General features: G+C 44.5%; 1 protein-coding gene across 1 annotated transcript in view; it reads left to right on the top strand.

Moving 5' to 3' along the window:
• The window catches only part of POLA1 (DNA polymerase alpha 1, catalytic subunit), a 1,729,782-nt gene that overhangs the window by 953,445 nt on the left and 762,763 nt on the right, over positions 1–13,574 (top strand). The window contains exon 31 of the mRNA XM_069204808.1: positions 2,245–2,376. Within this exon, the coding sequence (XP_069060909.1) occupies positions 2,245–2,376 (132 nt within the window). The remainder of the gene's footprint in view (positions 1–2,244; positions 2,377–13,574) is intronic.

The raw sequence follows: 13,574 nt of genomic DNA, 5'->3' as shown, positions 1-13,574 counted from the left end.
TTATATACCCAAAAAAAGCCTTTGAAGTGGGGGAGACTTCGAAGAGTGGTTTTGAAGTTCACAAGTTCTCCTTTCAGTGCAGGTCTGTCTGCCAGGGTCCCATTAGGGTGTTTGGCTGTCCATTGTGTGAGAGCAGGCCACTAGCCTTTGAAATTTAAGTATCATGCCCTCTACCCTTCGAGCCCAGGAAGACCCATTCAGTATGCAGATAAGTATGTTTGTGGTTGTCTGGGTGAAATGCACAAGGAAGCTGTCAACCAAACATCCCAGGGTTCAGTCAAGCCATCTTGTAGCTGGGGAACTCGTAATGACCAGTTTCCCACACATGCTTTTAAAATGGCGTCCCGGTGCAGTTACTTTGTCTCAGAATAGACAGAGACATAGCAGGGCCATATCTGCTTGTGCATATATGCCCTCACATGTGCCCTGATGCACCCTGCTTTAGGGGTGACTTACACCTGGCACATGCAGTGATAGGGGACCTAGCACACAGGGATGTGACAGGTTGTGTTTTCAATTTAGCCTGCACCAATGCAGGCGGTCTGCAATGGCAGCACTGTGTGGATTTGGTGAGGAGTCGCTGGGGGTGGCACAGCTGGTGATGCAGCCCTCAGGAACCTACCTTTATACCCCAGGCCCTAGGTACCATGGGTACTAATTACTAGGGACTTAAAGTGGATTCTAAGTGTGTGCCAGTTGTGCAAAACAGTTGTGCATTTTGGGGAAAGAGATCTGGCACTGGGGACCTGGTTAACAGGAACAAGTGCACTAACAGTCACATCAGAAACCTGGGAAAAAGCGGGGGCTAACCATGCCAAAAAGGGTGCTTTACTACACTGGCAAAACGTTACCTAGGGTACAGTTAAAGGGTCTGACAGTTGTCAGATTAGCCCTCCAGTTCGTGTGCTTTTATGAAAGGCTTAAATCATCTCTTTCCGCCTTTGTCCTGCCCCAGTGGAACGTTAATTTGGTCCTCACATATTTGATGTACATTTCCTATGAGCAGTTTCACAACTGTCCCTTGTAGGGTCTCACCCTCAAGACTGTTTTTCATAGCCATAATATTGGTGCAGCATGTGAGTGAGCTTTCAAGCTATGTCGACATGCCGTACACCACCTTCTTCCCTGACAAACTGGTTTGCAGACATGGCTATCCTTCTTGCTCGGAGTTTGTGACACTGTTCCAAATCGGTCAGAACACCAGTTTGCCAGTGTTCTGTGCTCCTCCTGACCCCTCTAAGTAGGAAGAGAAACTCCACCGTTTGGAACCCAAGAAAGCTCCAAAATTCTATATTGAGTGTACCAAATATCACCGGATAGACTATTAGGTCTTTATGAGGTTTCCTGGGAGGAGGGCAGAGGGTGGCGGCGCAATTCTGTGCAGAAGAGGAATTGTGCTTTGCAGTAAGATCTCTAATGCATTGGTCAAAAAGCAGCCTCTGGAACCACTGTTTGCACATACTATCAAGGCTAATGCTGCCTTGTTGCATTGCCAAGCGGAGTTCCTGTCCTACACATTTGCCAGGAGGCTATGTGAGAGTCCCTCCGTACATTCACAGAGCACTATGGGGGTCATTACGACCCCGGCGGAACACTGGCGGTAATACCGTCAACATGCTGCAGCCGGGCAGTCGTAATCCGCCAGGGCAGTGCTGCAAGCAGATCAGAGGTACTGCTCACAAGTCTGACGCCTGGGGATATTTCTATGATAAGCTATCTGCAGATATATTGAGTCTCTACCAGACAAGGCATTACCAAAAGTAAGTAACTTGTTCTTTTTCATGAATCTTTTGTTAGTAGGTTCTTCAGAGTTTATTTGATGAGAGGCAGAGCAAAGTGCCAGAATTGTGCATGTCAAGCAAAAAACAGTAACCTTTTAGACTTATATTGTTTAACTAATAGTCATGGCTAGACAAAAAAGCCTGAAATGTCAGTGGTCCATATACAACATTTCCATTTCAGCTCTACTGAACATGGCTTAACTCTGCTGTCAGTATTGTCATTGCTAATATATTAAATACTATTCTGGCTTTAAACAGTTTTCACTTGTGACTGTGTTCTATGCTGCATAGTATTTTTTTAATTTTTTTTACTGAAGTTGTAATACCAACATATAGTCCCTATTCACCTTGATAATGGTTTCCTGTTGTCTACTTTCCCCACAGACATTTTAAATGTATTGTGGGCATATATGGAAATGTGGACCGTTTAAACTCAACAGATTTGTTTTAATTCCTTTAACAGGCATTAACAAAGGATCCTCAGGATTATCCGGACAAAAAAAGCCTCCCGCATGTACATGTTGCATTATGGATCAACTCTCAAGGAGGAAGAAAAATGAAAGCTGGAGACACAGTATCTTATGTCATTTGTCAGGTAAGAGGATTGTGAGGAAGACTCAACGATAATACTAGAAATGTAACGAGAAATAAGAATTGAGATAAGAAGACAATAGAGCAGTCAGCCTGTGACTTCAGTTGCCAAAACATTCTTAATAGTGAGAGCCCCAGCATAAAATACAACTTTACACTAAGACATGGGGTTTTCAACTGTGAAAAACCAAAAAGCATGCTTCCTTTTTTCTATAGTTGTACCCTTAATGAAGTTGAGCAATCTGTATCTGGTGCCCTTTGGGTTATGAGTATAACCAATTTAACATAAGATCCTTTATTAATTAAAGTTGAAAAGCAAAGAAGAGTTTCATCATGTCTTTAGGGGAAGCCATTTTGAAACACTGCACACATTTCTACAATTTTGAGGGAAAAATACTACGGGTTTCTTAATTACTAACATGACCTCCTAAGTTTAAGTTAACTGGCTTTTGTTGTTGAGACCACAAATTGTTTTTCAAAGGTAATGCTGACACAGACCTCTCAGCTGACTTATTCCCTTTCTTGAGTGTCCCAATGATGGCCATTCCATAACTACAGGTGACACACTTCAAGTGGAGCTGGATTAGAAACTGGTGAAGGAAAAGCTGCACGTAGAACCAAAGCTGAATTAAGGGCATATGAACATGTTAATGATGTATCCCTCAGTGCAATATCTGGGCCAGCCAGATGATCTTGACTCATACCACAGTCACTTAAATGGTGGTGATAATTCTGGGGAGGTAACCACTGCATAGTTAATGGGTCCATATGCCTTGCTACCCATATTAAAAAATAAACAGCATCCATTTCGACTGTGGAGGTCACTCTTAAGTAGAAAGGGGGAAGGATTTTGACTGGATGAACCAAGTAGCACTGTTGCGTTGTCATTACCATCTGTTAAAAGCTTACCACCTACCTATCCATGCCGTTTCACTATCTGCAACTCCGACTCCCCATTTGGTCTACTCTATAAACCTCCTGGGCAGAACAAGGACTTTGATGATGAATTATCAGATCTCCGCTCCAATTGGTCCATCCAACATACCCACACTGTCCTCTGAAGTGACTTCAACCTCCCAGACAGTGCAAGCTCAAAACAACCAAGACATCCTCTTCAACCTCATCAACTCAGCTCAGTGTGGTACAGCAACGTGTTACAGCATGTCACACACCCAACACACTTCAAAAGCCACATCCTGAATCTTACCTTCTCAGCATCACTAGCAAACCACTAAACCCTTGAACTGGACTGACAATTCTGCCATCCCTATCTCCCTGCACAGCTTACTACTAACAAACCAAAGTCAACAAAAGAGAAGAACAAACCTTCAGATCCTTCAAAGATTTCTTTATAGACAGCCTAATGCTGGAATTCCTCTCTCACCCCATCAGCTACAGGTCCCATGCAAACTCCCTTCTGAACAACTTAAACAGTCTTTTGGAAAGCTTTGTGAACACCCACACCACAATTACAACACACAAGTGCAAGCCAAAGCCTTCATCACCCTGGTATTCTAAAGATCTTGCTGACACTAAATGATCTATTCGCAGACAGAAATGGGAGAAAAACAGAACTTCTGATGACCTCTTGATACTGAATGCCCTCCATGCAACTCGCATACAGCTCATCTCATTAGTCAAAGCAAAGTACTAAACAATATACATCAATAAAGCCACCAACCGAAGCAGAGCACTGTTCAGGACAATTGAGCACTGCATCAACCCCCTGCAAGAACTGCTTATTCCCCATGCCACAGAAACGTGCAATGCCATCAGCCATTTCTTCAGTGAAAAATACAGGTCTGACAGCACATCGATAATTCCAAGTCTGCTTCATCTTACACCCCTTCCAGTACAATTCACAATGTTCAGCATTCAACGCCCTGTTTCCACCAGATCTTGTTGACATATTCAAGTCCTTTAAATCTGCCACTGATGAAGATGTCTTACCATCATCCTTAATCAAAGCTTTTTCTGGGGGATGCTCTCTTACCTCCTACATGCGATTGTAAGTACCTCCCTCACTTAATGCATTGTCCCGGAACTATCATGACTGCTCAGATCCTCCCACTCTTAAAGAAACATACAATAGACTTTGACCTTGCCAACTACAGTCCTGTCACTCACCTACCATTCATCGACAAGTTCATTGGAAGAATTCCAAGATCATGTCAATGCTAACCATCACCTGTATGACTACCAGTCTAGCTTCAGGTTATGCCACAGCATAGAGATCACCAACTAACATATTGTATAGAATGTCTTCTTGATCGCAGATGAGGAGGACCACTGCCTCCTGATGTTGTTCGACTTCTCAACTGCCTTCGACACAGTCAGCCATCTCATCCTCATATACACCCTTGAGTTGCGAATGGGATTCACTGACAATAATCTTCACTGTTCATCCTCTTACCTTTCTAGCCTACACCAGTTGTTCACATGGGCAACTCCAGGTCATCAAAAATCCCTGTTATGTGTGGAGTCCCCCCGGGTTCCATACTGCCTCCTGTCATCTTCAACCTTTACATAAAGCCACTTGGTGCTTTACTCACAGACAGCAATATTCAAAAATATGTTGGTGTACAAGTCTGCTTGAAAGTCTGTTCTGGTTCAGACATCCAACGCTTCAGTCACTGCTTGTACATCATCTATAGCTCAATGTCCAGCGCCTACTTGAAGCTCAATCCAATCAAGACAGAATTCCAATTATTTTCCATGAACACCAAACAAGAGACAGTACAAACCTGACTCAGTGACGTGAATCTTGTTGGTTTTACATTTTTCGGACCAAGAACTTTGTTACAAGATAAGCATTTTGTTAATTAAAAATACTTTTCAGTTTCAAAAATTTACACTTTTCAGAATCTTCAGTGCAATCCTATGGGAGGAAAACATGAATGCAGTTTTGCATGTAAGTACACAACTTACAGATCCAGTCTTTAGGGTTTTAGGTCAGCATCAGGCAAGGTTCAAATCAGCACCAGGAGTGCACCCCCAGAGGCACAGGTAAAGCCAGTTACAGAGGTTAAATTCAGAGTCAGGTGCCCAATGTTAACCAATGGAGACTGGGGATGAACTAAGATGCACTGCTCACAGGTGAGTAAAAGCAGCATTAGAGGTTGGTCTCCGGGGGTTTATGTAAGCACCAAGGGGGGGGGGGGTGTAGGTGGAGCACAAGACTGAACCAAACGTACACCCTCAGCAGCACAGAGGCGGCCCGGTGCATAGTGCCAACACAGCGAATGGCACTGAATGTTAACAAATGAAGACCAGGGGGTAACCGAAGATGTGTTGTTCCCAGGTGAGTAGTGTGGTGTCAGGGTCGATATCCTGGAGTTGAAGTAAGTACAAGGGAGCCACAAGGCAGCACCAAACTTACACTCTGAACGGCACAGGGGCGGCCGGGAGCAGTGTGCCAACAGTGTCTGCCACCCAATGTTATACAATGGAGGAGCTTGGTTTCAGAAACAGGCTGCAGGCTCTGGCCAGGAGGCTGGAAGAAGACAACCAGACGGCTGCCCTGGTAAGTAGAGATGCCAGGGGTTGTAAGGGACACAGATGGTCCAGCTCCCCAAGGCCCAGAGGCTCCGGTGCGGGGGTGTCTCTTGGCGTTGGAAACAGCTTACTGGACAGGTTGCGGTCAGGGGAAGTTTTCGGATTAAGGTTGTAGGTGTTGCTGTGGAGTCAAACAGGGGTCAGCCCATGGTGGACTATTGGTCAGAAGCGCTGGGTTCCCTTCACAGGAACGGTGGGCCACTTGGACTCTGGCAGTGAGCAACGGGTGCAGAGGTGGGTCCAGAGGCAGTTTTGCGGTTCCTCAGGCAGACTCCTTTTTTTTTTTTTTTTTTTTTTTTAAAGTTTGTGTCATTTGGACAGGTCCGCTGTCCACAAGAGATCTTGGACCTTACCGAAAGTAGGCAGTCCTCCCAAGGCTTTGGAGGTCACTGGGCTGCAAGACAAGTTGTCTTTTGGGTGCAGGTTCTTCGAGCGCTGCCGGTAGGGCTGGGGCCAAGTCAGTTGGTGTCTTCAGTCTTCTCTGCTGGCACACCTTTTGTGGTGTTTGGCTCTTCTTAGGTCATCAGGAATCTAAAGTTATGGTCAATGGATGCCACCTAAATACTGTATTTAGGAGAGTACCTGGTAGTAGCCCTTGGGCTACCTACCTTAGGGTGGCTACACCAGCTGTGTGTCCACCTCCTTTGGGAGGGAGACACAACCCTGACCTTAATTGTTTATTTTTCCTTCCAGCCAAGATGGTGGGAAATGAAATGGAGGGGTCACCTCGCCTGCCACACCTGAAAGCTGGTGCTGACTGAGGGTGGCCACTCCTCCTATTTTTTTCTAGTTTTCCCACTGGTTTTCCCATCTAAAGTGGGGACTGAACCAGGGGGTTTCCTTTTGCTGGTTGCAGCAGAAGCTTGGGGTTGCATTTCAAAGCAGGTATAGCCTTTGTAGCTTCCCGCCTGAGCATGGTGCCTGCCTGCTTGGGGGAGGAGGACTTTGTCTTCTGGTTCTTGAGAGCATAGGCTCTCACCCAAGGAGAAAAGAATCATGTCTGGTGGTGGCAGGCTGGTTACGACCAGTCAGCAACCATACCAGGCCTGTTAGGTTTTCAGTGGGCACCTCTATGGTGCCCTCGGGGTACATTTTAAAATAAATCCAGCACTGGCAACAGTGAGGTTTATTATTTGGAGTTGTTTGATACCAAACACCCCAGGGTTCAGAGAGGCCATCATATAGCTGGGCAATTCAGTGACCAATGTCCAGCACATATACTGAGTATGGCTTCCCTGTACACATACTGTGTCTAAGAACTGACATAGACACAGTAGGGGCATATTTGCTCATGCACATATGCCCTCACATGTGTGATAGTGCACCCTGCCATAGCAAATCGAGGCTTGCTGGAGGGGTTACTTATCTATGTTGCATGCAGTGTTAGTGGGACATGGCACTCAGGCTGAGTGCTATGTTGAATTTGCAATTTTGGCTACACCTTGTCATGCAACTTGCAATGGCAGTCTGCATAAGGATGGTGTGGGGCCTTTCAGAGTGGCACAATGGGTGCTGCAGCTTGGGCGCCCTCTTCAGTACCCATGCCCTAGGTACCAGTGGTACCATTTACTAGGGATTTTCAAGGGTGGCTGAAGTTGCCAATATCAGTACGGTTTTGGGGAAAGAGATCTGGCCCTGGGAACCTGGGAAGATGAGGCCTTGTACCCCTAAATAGTTTAAAAGTTGTTTTTTTGGTTATTGTATGTAGTGACAATCTGTAAGCAACTAGTCTCTCTTGTAATTCTCTTCACCAGTTTAAATTATTCTTTTTAGCTATTTGTATATCCTCTTTCAGAGTGCGATTAAGTTTTTCTTCCATGCCCTTGCGCTCCAGGTGATAGAAAGAACATTTTTGTAGATTTCCACAACTCTACAAAAACTCCTTCTCTCTGGAACATAATAGTAACCATTAACACTGTTATGGAAAAACCTTCACGGAAGAAATTTGATAAACTTACTAGAAGTGATATCTTTCACACTGAAAATGCCTTGAGAATATATCGACTGCATCAATAAAAATGGTGAACTATTTTCCACTCGGAGGTCCCAGGATATCAACAGAAATCTTCCCAAGGGCCACTCCAGAAGCTCTCTGCAAACCATAGGGAAAACATTGGTTTTCAAAATGTTGTCACTGGCAAGACATCCACTGCAACTTTAAACAAATCTTTCCACCTCTAGATCAAAAACAGGCTACCAAAGTTCGGTACAAAAACATTTCTTAGTTTTATGAATACTGAAATTAGCTTCATTAGCAATATCCCACACCTTTCTCCTTAATTTTCTTGAAACATTAGATTATCGCTGAAGGACTATTCATCAATAACTTCAACGTACAATTGTGATTCTTCAAGCAATTTCGCCTCTGGCCACTCATCACTCAAATGTTTTTTCATTTAGACAATAGGTAATCCTGTGATATTTCAGTTTCTCTGTATTCTTTTGGTACAACCCCTTGGTTCACCAAACATACACTTGGCTCCAACCACACATCCTCATTTATGCTTTCCTCTCCTGACCTAGAATTGTCTTATACACGGGGGGACAGGCAGTGTGCACAAAGTTTATTTACCGGGTACATACTCCTTTTTAAGAGCATGTTCCAGTAATTCCACTACTGATTTTCAAATACATGCATAAACTGTATCCCAACCCCCTTTTTTTTTTTTTTATGAAGATCTCTTTCAGATGGGTATGGTCCGACCTGATAAAAGTGTTACCCCAAAGAAGATTGATGGATTTCTTAAGAGCTCAACTGACCGCCAAACTTCCTTTTCTATGATGGGGTAGTGTAGTTCAGCTCCCCTCGACATAAGCGAGGCAAAAGAAATAACTCTTTCTCCTTCAATGTTGACCTGGAAAAGAATCGCACCAAGGACTTTCATGCTAGCATCAGTAACAATAGTTTTATTTTGTGGTACAAAAGCCTGTAATTCGGGTGTTTTCATATGCTCTTCCCTTTAAGCCAACAAAATTATTTTTGACATAACTGCTGTAAACACTTCCTGCACACATTCCTCAAAGCAAAGGGCATATGGACCAGATTAGGTATGGACCTACTGTAGAAATCCAGCATTCATATAAAATGTTTCATCCTTACTAGCAGGTATAGCAAGTTTCCATATAGTTTAAACTACTTCCTCTTTAGGCTCTGCCCCAAACGGGCTACTTCACTCATTCCAAACTTGCACTTATTCTAGGTTAGCTCCAAAAAAGATTCTTACAGATTTCTAAAGACTTGACTCGCCCTAAGATTGTGTTCTTTTCAAGTTGCCTCAAATAGCAGCTTATCTTGGAAACATCTGACACCACACATGACCAAATGAACTGTGCATGACTCTTTGAAATACCAAAACCACAAAGCTAGATCAACTGGCAGCCTCAGAAATTTGAAAGTATCCATAGGTGTAATAAATGATGGAAGTTCTTGTGTCTGATCATGTAACTTTATCTGGTGATATGCAGAGGCTAAATCCAGCTTGGTGAAATACTTGGATTCCGAGATGGTGGACAGCATTTCCACCATATTTGGTTATGGAAATTAATCCACCACAACCTTTTTATTCAAATGCCTTAGGTCTATGTGTAACGTAATATCACCATTGGGTTTAGGGGCTACAAGAGCTGGAGCAAGCCACTCTGTGGCTTCTACAGGAGTTGTTATCTTATTAGAGGAAGTTTTCTCACCTTTTTCAATACAATCCTTTAAGACAACCAAATCTGATCTAAAAATCTTCAGTTTTTTTCTGGAGAATCCAAACAGCCACTTTCTTTTGAACAATCACATTTATCCAAGACTTGTTTAAGACATACTTGTGGATCAGCATTGGGCCGAGTGCAGCCCAAATTTTTGCTACCTTTGAGAGCAACATACACTTTCCCTTCAGGGTGCTTTGCTCTGAAATACAAAAGTGTATGGAAATAAACAGACATATTAATACGATGCCAACTGTAACCTCCAGGATTAACACCTGTATTCTTTAACACCACAGAGTCAATCTGGAGCAAGAATAAAAAATAAAAATAAAAGTAAAAAAATACTTTATTGTTCAGTTAATTAAAACCTACAATACAAATACACTAAAAATCTTTAAATAAGACAACCTTTAATGAATAGCATCATAAAAACAAAGCTAGTTGTCATTTTGCTGGATACCCAGTTTTTTCTAAATCATCTTAACACTCATTCCACATAAGCAAAAAGGCTTTAACTTTAGTCATGTGACATGTAATAACAAACCAATTCTTAGCCGGCCAGCTATAAATTATAAACGTGCAAATTGGGCCACACTTATTTAAAAAAAAAAACAATGTGCTTTCTCATATAAGATTTTCACCGGCACGGGCCTTATTCCAATATTATTTAGCAGCATTTGAGAACTCCCACCAATATCATAATTACCATGAAGGTCTGTTTGATGCAAAAAAGGGCTTAGAAAAAGTCCTGTGTGCATATCCTAAAAATATATGTTCATATATGAAAAAACACTAAAAACGATTCTTTTGTTCCCATCTAAAAGGTTAAAACCTCCTCGCATGACCTGACAATCAAGCCTTACTATAAACTTTCGGCATTAAAATCTGGTATAATGAAATTCATGTATTTGCTTTAGTCCCCTGTTCTTATTATCATATTGTATTTGGCACAACTGTAATCCTCACAAATATTATTTACTGCCTGTAAGAGCTAATCAGTACAGCATAGTCAGAGCATTAATCAAAGTTGAGTTTAACAGATTACCCATTTACCATGACAATATCCACCAAATTACCTTTGCACATGCTACCAGCCTGCAATACAATATTCTCACTAATCTATTTAACACATTCTCTTCCACTGGAAACACTTTGACAACCTTTTATGAAATGCCCTTGTAGGAGGCTGGCCTGGCTTGTAGTGGGTACAAAGGGGTACTTAGACTCTGTACCAGGTCCAGTTATCCCTTATTAGTGTAGAAGAGGTGTTTCTAGCAGCTCAGGGTGATGAACGTAGCTATAGCAGAGCAGCTTAGGCTGAACTAGGAGACATGCTAAGCTCCTACTATACCACTGGTGTCATATGCACAATATCATAAGAAAACACAATACACAGATATACTAAAAATAAAGGTACTTTATTTTCATGACAGTATCCCAAAAGTATCTCTCTGAGTACCCTCAGTATGAGGATTCCAAATATACACAAGATATATGTACACAATACCAAAAATATGCAGTAATAGCAAAAGGAAGTAATGCAAGCAATGTAAAGTTACAGTAGATTGCAATAGGAGCACATAGGTATAGGGGCAACACAAACCATATACTCCAAAAGTGGAATGCGAACCACGAATGGACCCCAAACCTATGTGAGCTTGTAGAGGGTCGCTGGGACTGTAAGAAAACAGTGAGGGTTAGAAAAATAGCCCACCCCAAGACCCTGAAAAGTAGGTGTAAAGTGCACCTACTACCCCCAGAGAGCACAAAAGTCGTGATAGGGGGTTTCTGCAAGGAAGACCAACACAAGCAGAGCAACAACAGTGGATTTCCGGACCTGAGTACCTGTGAAACAAGGGGACCAAGTCCAAGAGTCGTGACAATGTCGAGAGTGGGCAGATGCCCAGGAAATGCCAGCTGAGGGTGCAAAGAAGCTGCCACCGGATGGAAGAAGCTTTGGTTTCTGCAAGAACGAAGAGGACTAGGAACTTCCCCTTTGGAGGATGGATGTCCCACTTCGTGAAGAAGCTTGCAGAAGTGTTCCCACGCAGAAAGACCGCAAACAAGCCTTGCTAGCTGCAAGGGTCGCGGTTAGTGTTTTTGGATGCTGCTGTGGCCCAGGAGGGACCAGGATGTCGCCACTTGGATGAGGAGACAGAGGGGGCGCCTAGCAAGTCAGGGAGCTCTCACAGAAGCATGCAGCACCCGCAGAAGTACCGGAACAGGCACTTGGAAGAGGAGTGAACCAGAGTCCACCCGAAGTCAGAAAAGGGAGTCCCACGACGCCGGAGGACAACTCAGAAGGTTTTGCACTGCAGGTTAGAGTGTCGGGGCCCAGGCTTGGCTGTGCACGAAAGAAATCCTGGAAGAGTGCACAGGAGCCGGAGAAGCTGCAAATCACGCGGTACCCAGCAATGCAGTCTCATGTGGGGAGGCAAGGACTTAACTCCACCAAACTTGGACTGAAGAGTCACTGGACTGTGGGAGTCACTTGGACAGAGTTGCTGAGTTCCAGGGACCATGCTGGTCGTGCTGAGAGGGGACCCAGAGGACCGGTGATGCAGTCTTTTGTTGCCTGCGGTTGCAGGGGGAAGATTCCGTCGACCCACAGGAGATTTCTTCAGAGCTCCTGGTGCAAGAAGGAGGCAGGCTACCCCCAGAGCATGCACCACCAGGAAACAGTCGAAGGCGGCAGGATAAGCGATACAAGGTTGCAGTAGTCGTCTTTGCTACTTTGTTGCAGTTTTGCAGGCGTCCTGAGCAGTCAGCGGTCGATCCTTTGGCAGAAGGTGAAGAGAGAGATGCAGAGGAACTCTGGTGAGCTCTTGCGTTCGGTATCTGAAGAATTCCCCAAAGCAGAGACCCTAAATAGCCAGAAAAGGAGGTTTGGCTACCTAGGAAGGAGGATAGTCTAGTAACACAGGTAAGAGCCTATCAAAAGGAGTCTCTGACGTCACCTGCTGGCCCTGGCCACTCAGAGCAGTCCAGTGTGCACACCTCTGAATCCAAGATGGCAGAGGTCTGGGGCACACTGGTGGAGCTCTGGGCACCTCCCCTGGGAGGTGCAGGTCAGGGGAGTGGTCACTCCCCTTTCCTTTGTCCAGTTTCACGCCAGAGCAGGGCTGGTGGATCCCTGAACCGGTGTAGACTGGCTTATGCAGAGATGGGCACCATCTGTGCCCATCAAAGCATTTCCAGAGGCTGGGGGAGGCTACTCCTCCCCAGCCCTGCCACCTTTTTCCAAAGGGAGAGGGTGTAACACCCTATCTCTGAGGAAGTCCTTTTTTCTGCCTTCTTGGGCCAGGCCTGGCTGGACCCCAGGAGGGCAGAAAGCAGTCTGAGGGGTTGGCAGCAGCTGCAGTGAAACCCCGGGAAAGGCAGTTTGGCAGTACCCAGTCTGTGCTAGAGACTCGAGGGATCATGGAATTGTCTCCCCAATGCCAGAAATCATGGAATTGTCTCCCCAATGCCAGAATGGCATTGGGGTGACAATTCCATGATCTTAGACATGTTACATGGCCATGTTCGGGTTTACCATTGTGACGCTATACATAGGTAGTGACCTATGTATAGTGCACGCGTTCCCCGCACTCACAAAGTCCGGGGAATTCGCCCTGAACGATGTGGGGGCACCTTGGCTAGTGCCAGGGTGCCCACACACTAAGTAACTTTGCACCCAACCTTTACCAGGTAAAGGTTAGACATATAGGTGACTTATAAGTTACTTAAGTGCAGTGGTAAATGGCTGTGAAATAACGTGGACGTTATTTCACTCCGGCTTCAGTGGCAGGCCTGTGTAAGAATTGTCAGAGCTCCCTATGGGTGGCAAAAGAAATGCTGCAGCCCATAGGGATGTCCTGGAACCCCATTACTCTGGGTACCTCAGTACCATATACTAGGGAATTACAAGGGTGTTCCAGTATGCCAATGTGGATTGGTGAAATTGGCCAC

Source organism: Pleurodeles waltl, chromosome 8 (genome assembly GCF_031143425.1).
Source record: "Pleurodeles waltl isolate 20211129_DDA chromosome 8, aPleWal1.hap1.20221129, whole genome shotgun sequence".
NCBI classification, from domain to species: Eukaryota; Metazoa; Chordata; class Amphibia; order Caudata; family Salamandridae; genus Pleurodeles; species Pleurodeles waltl.
Note: the sequence above shows the minus strand (reverse complement) of the source record. Positions and strands in the feature narration are given on the sequence as shown.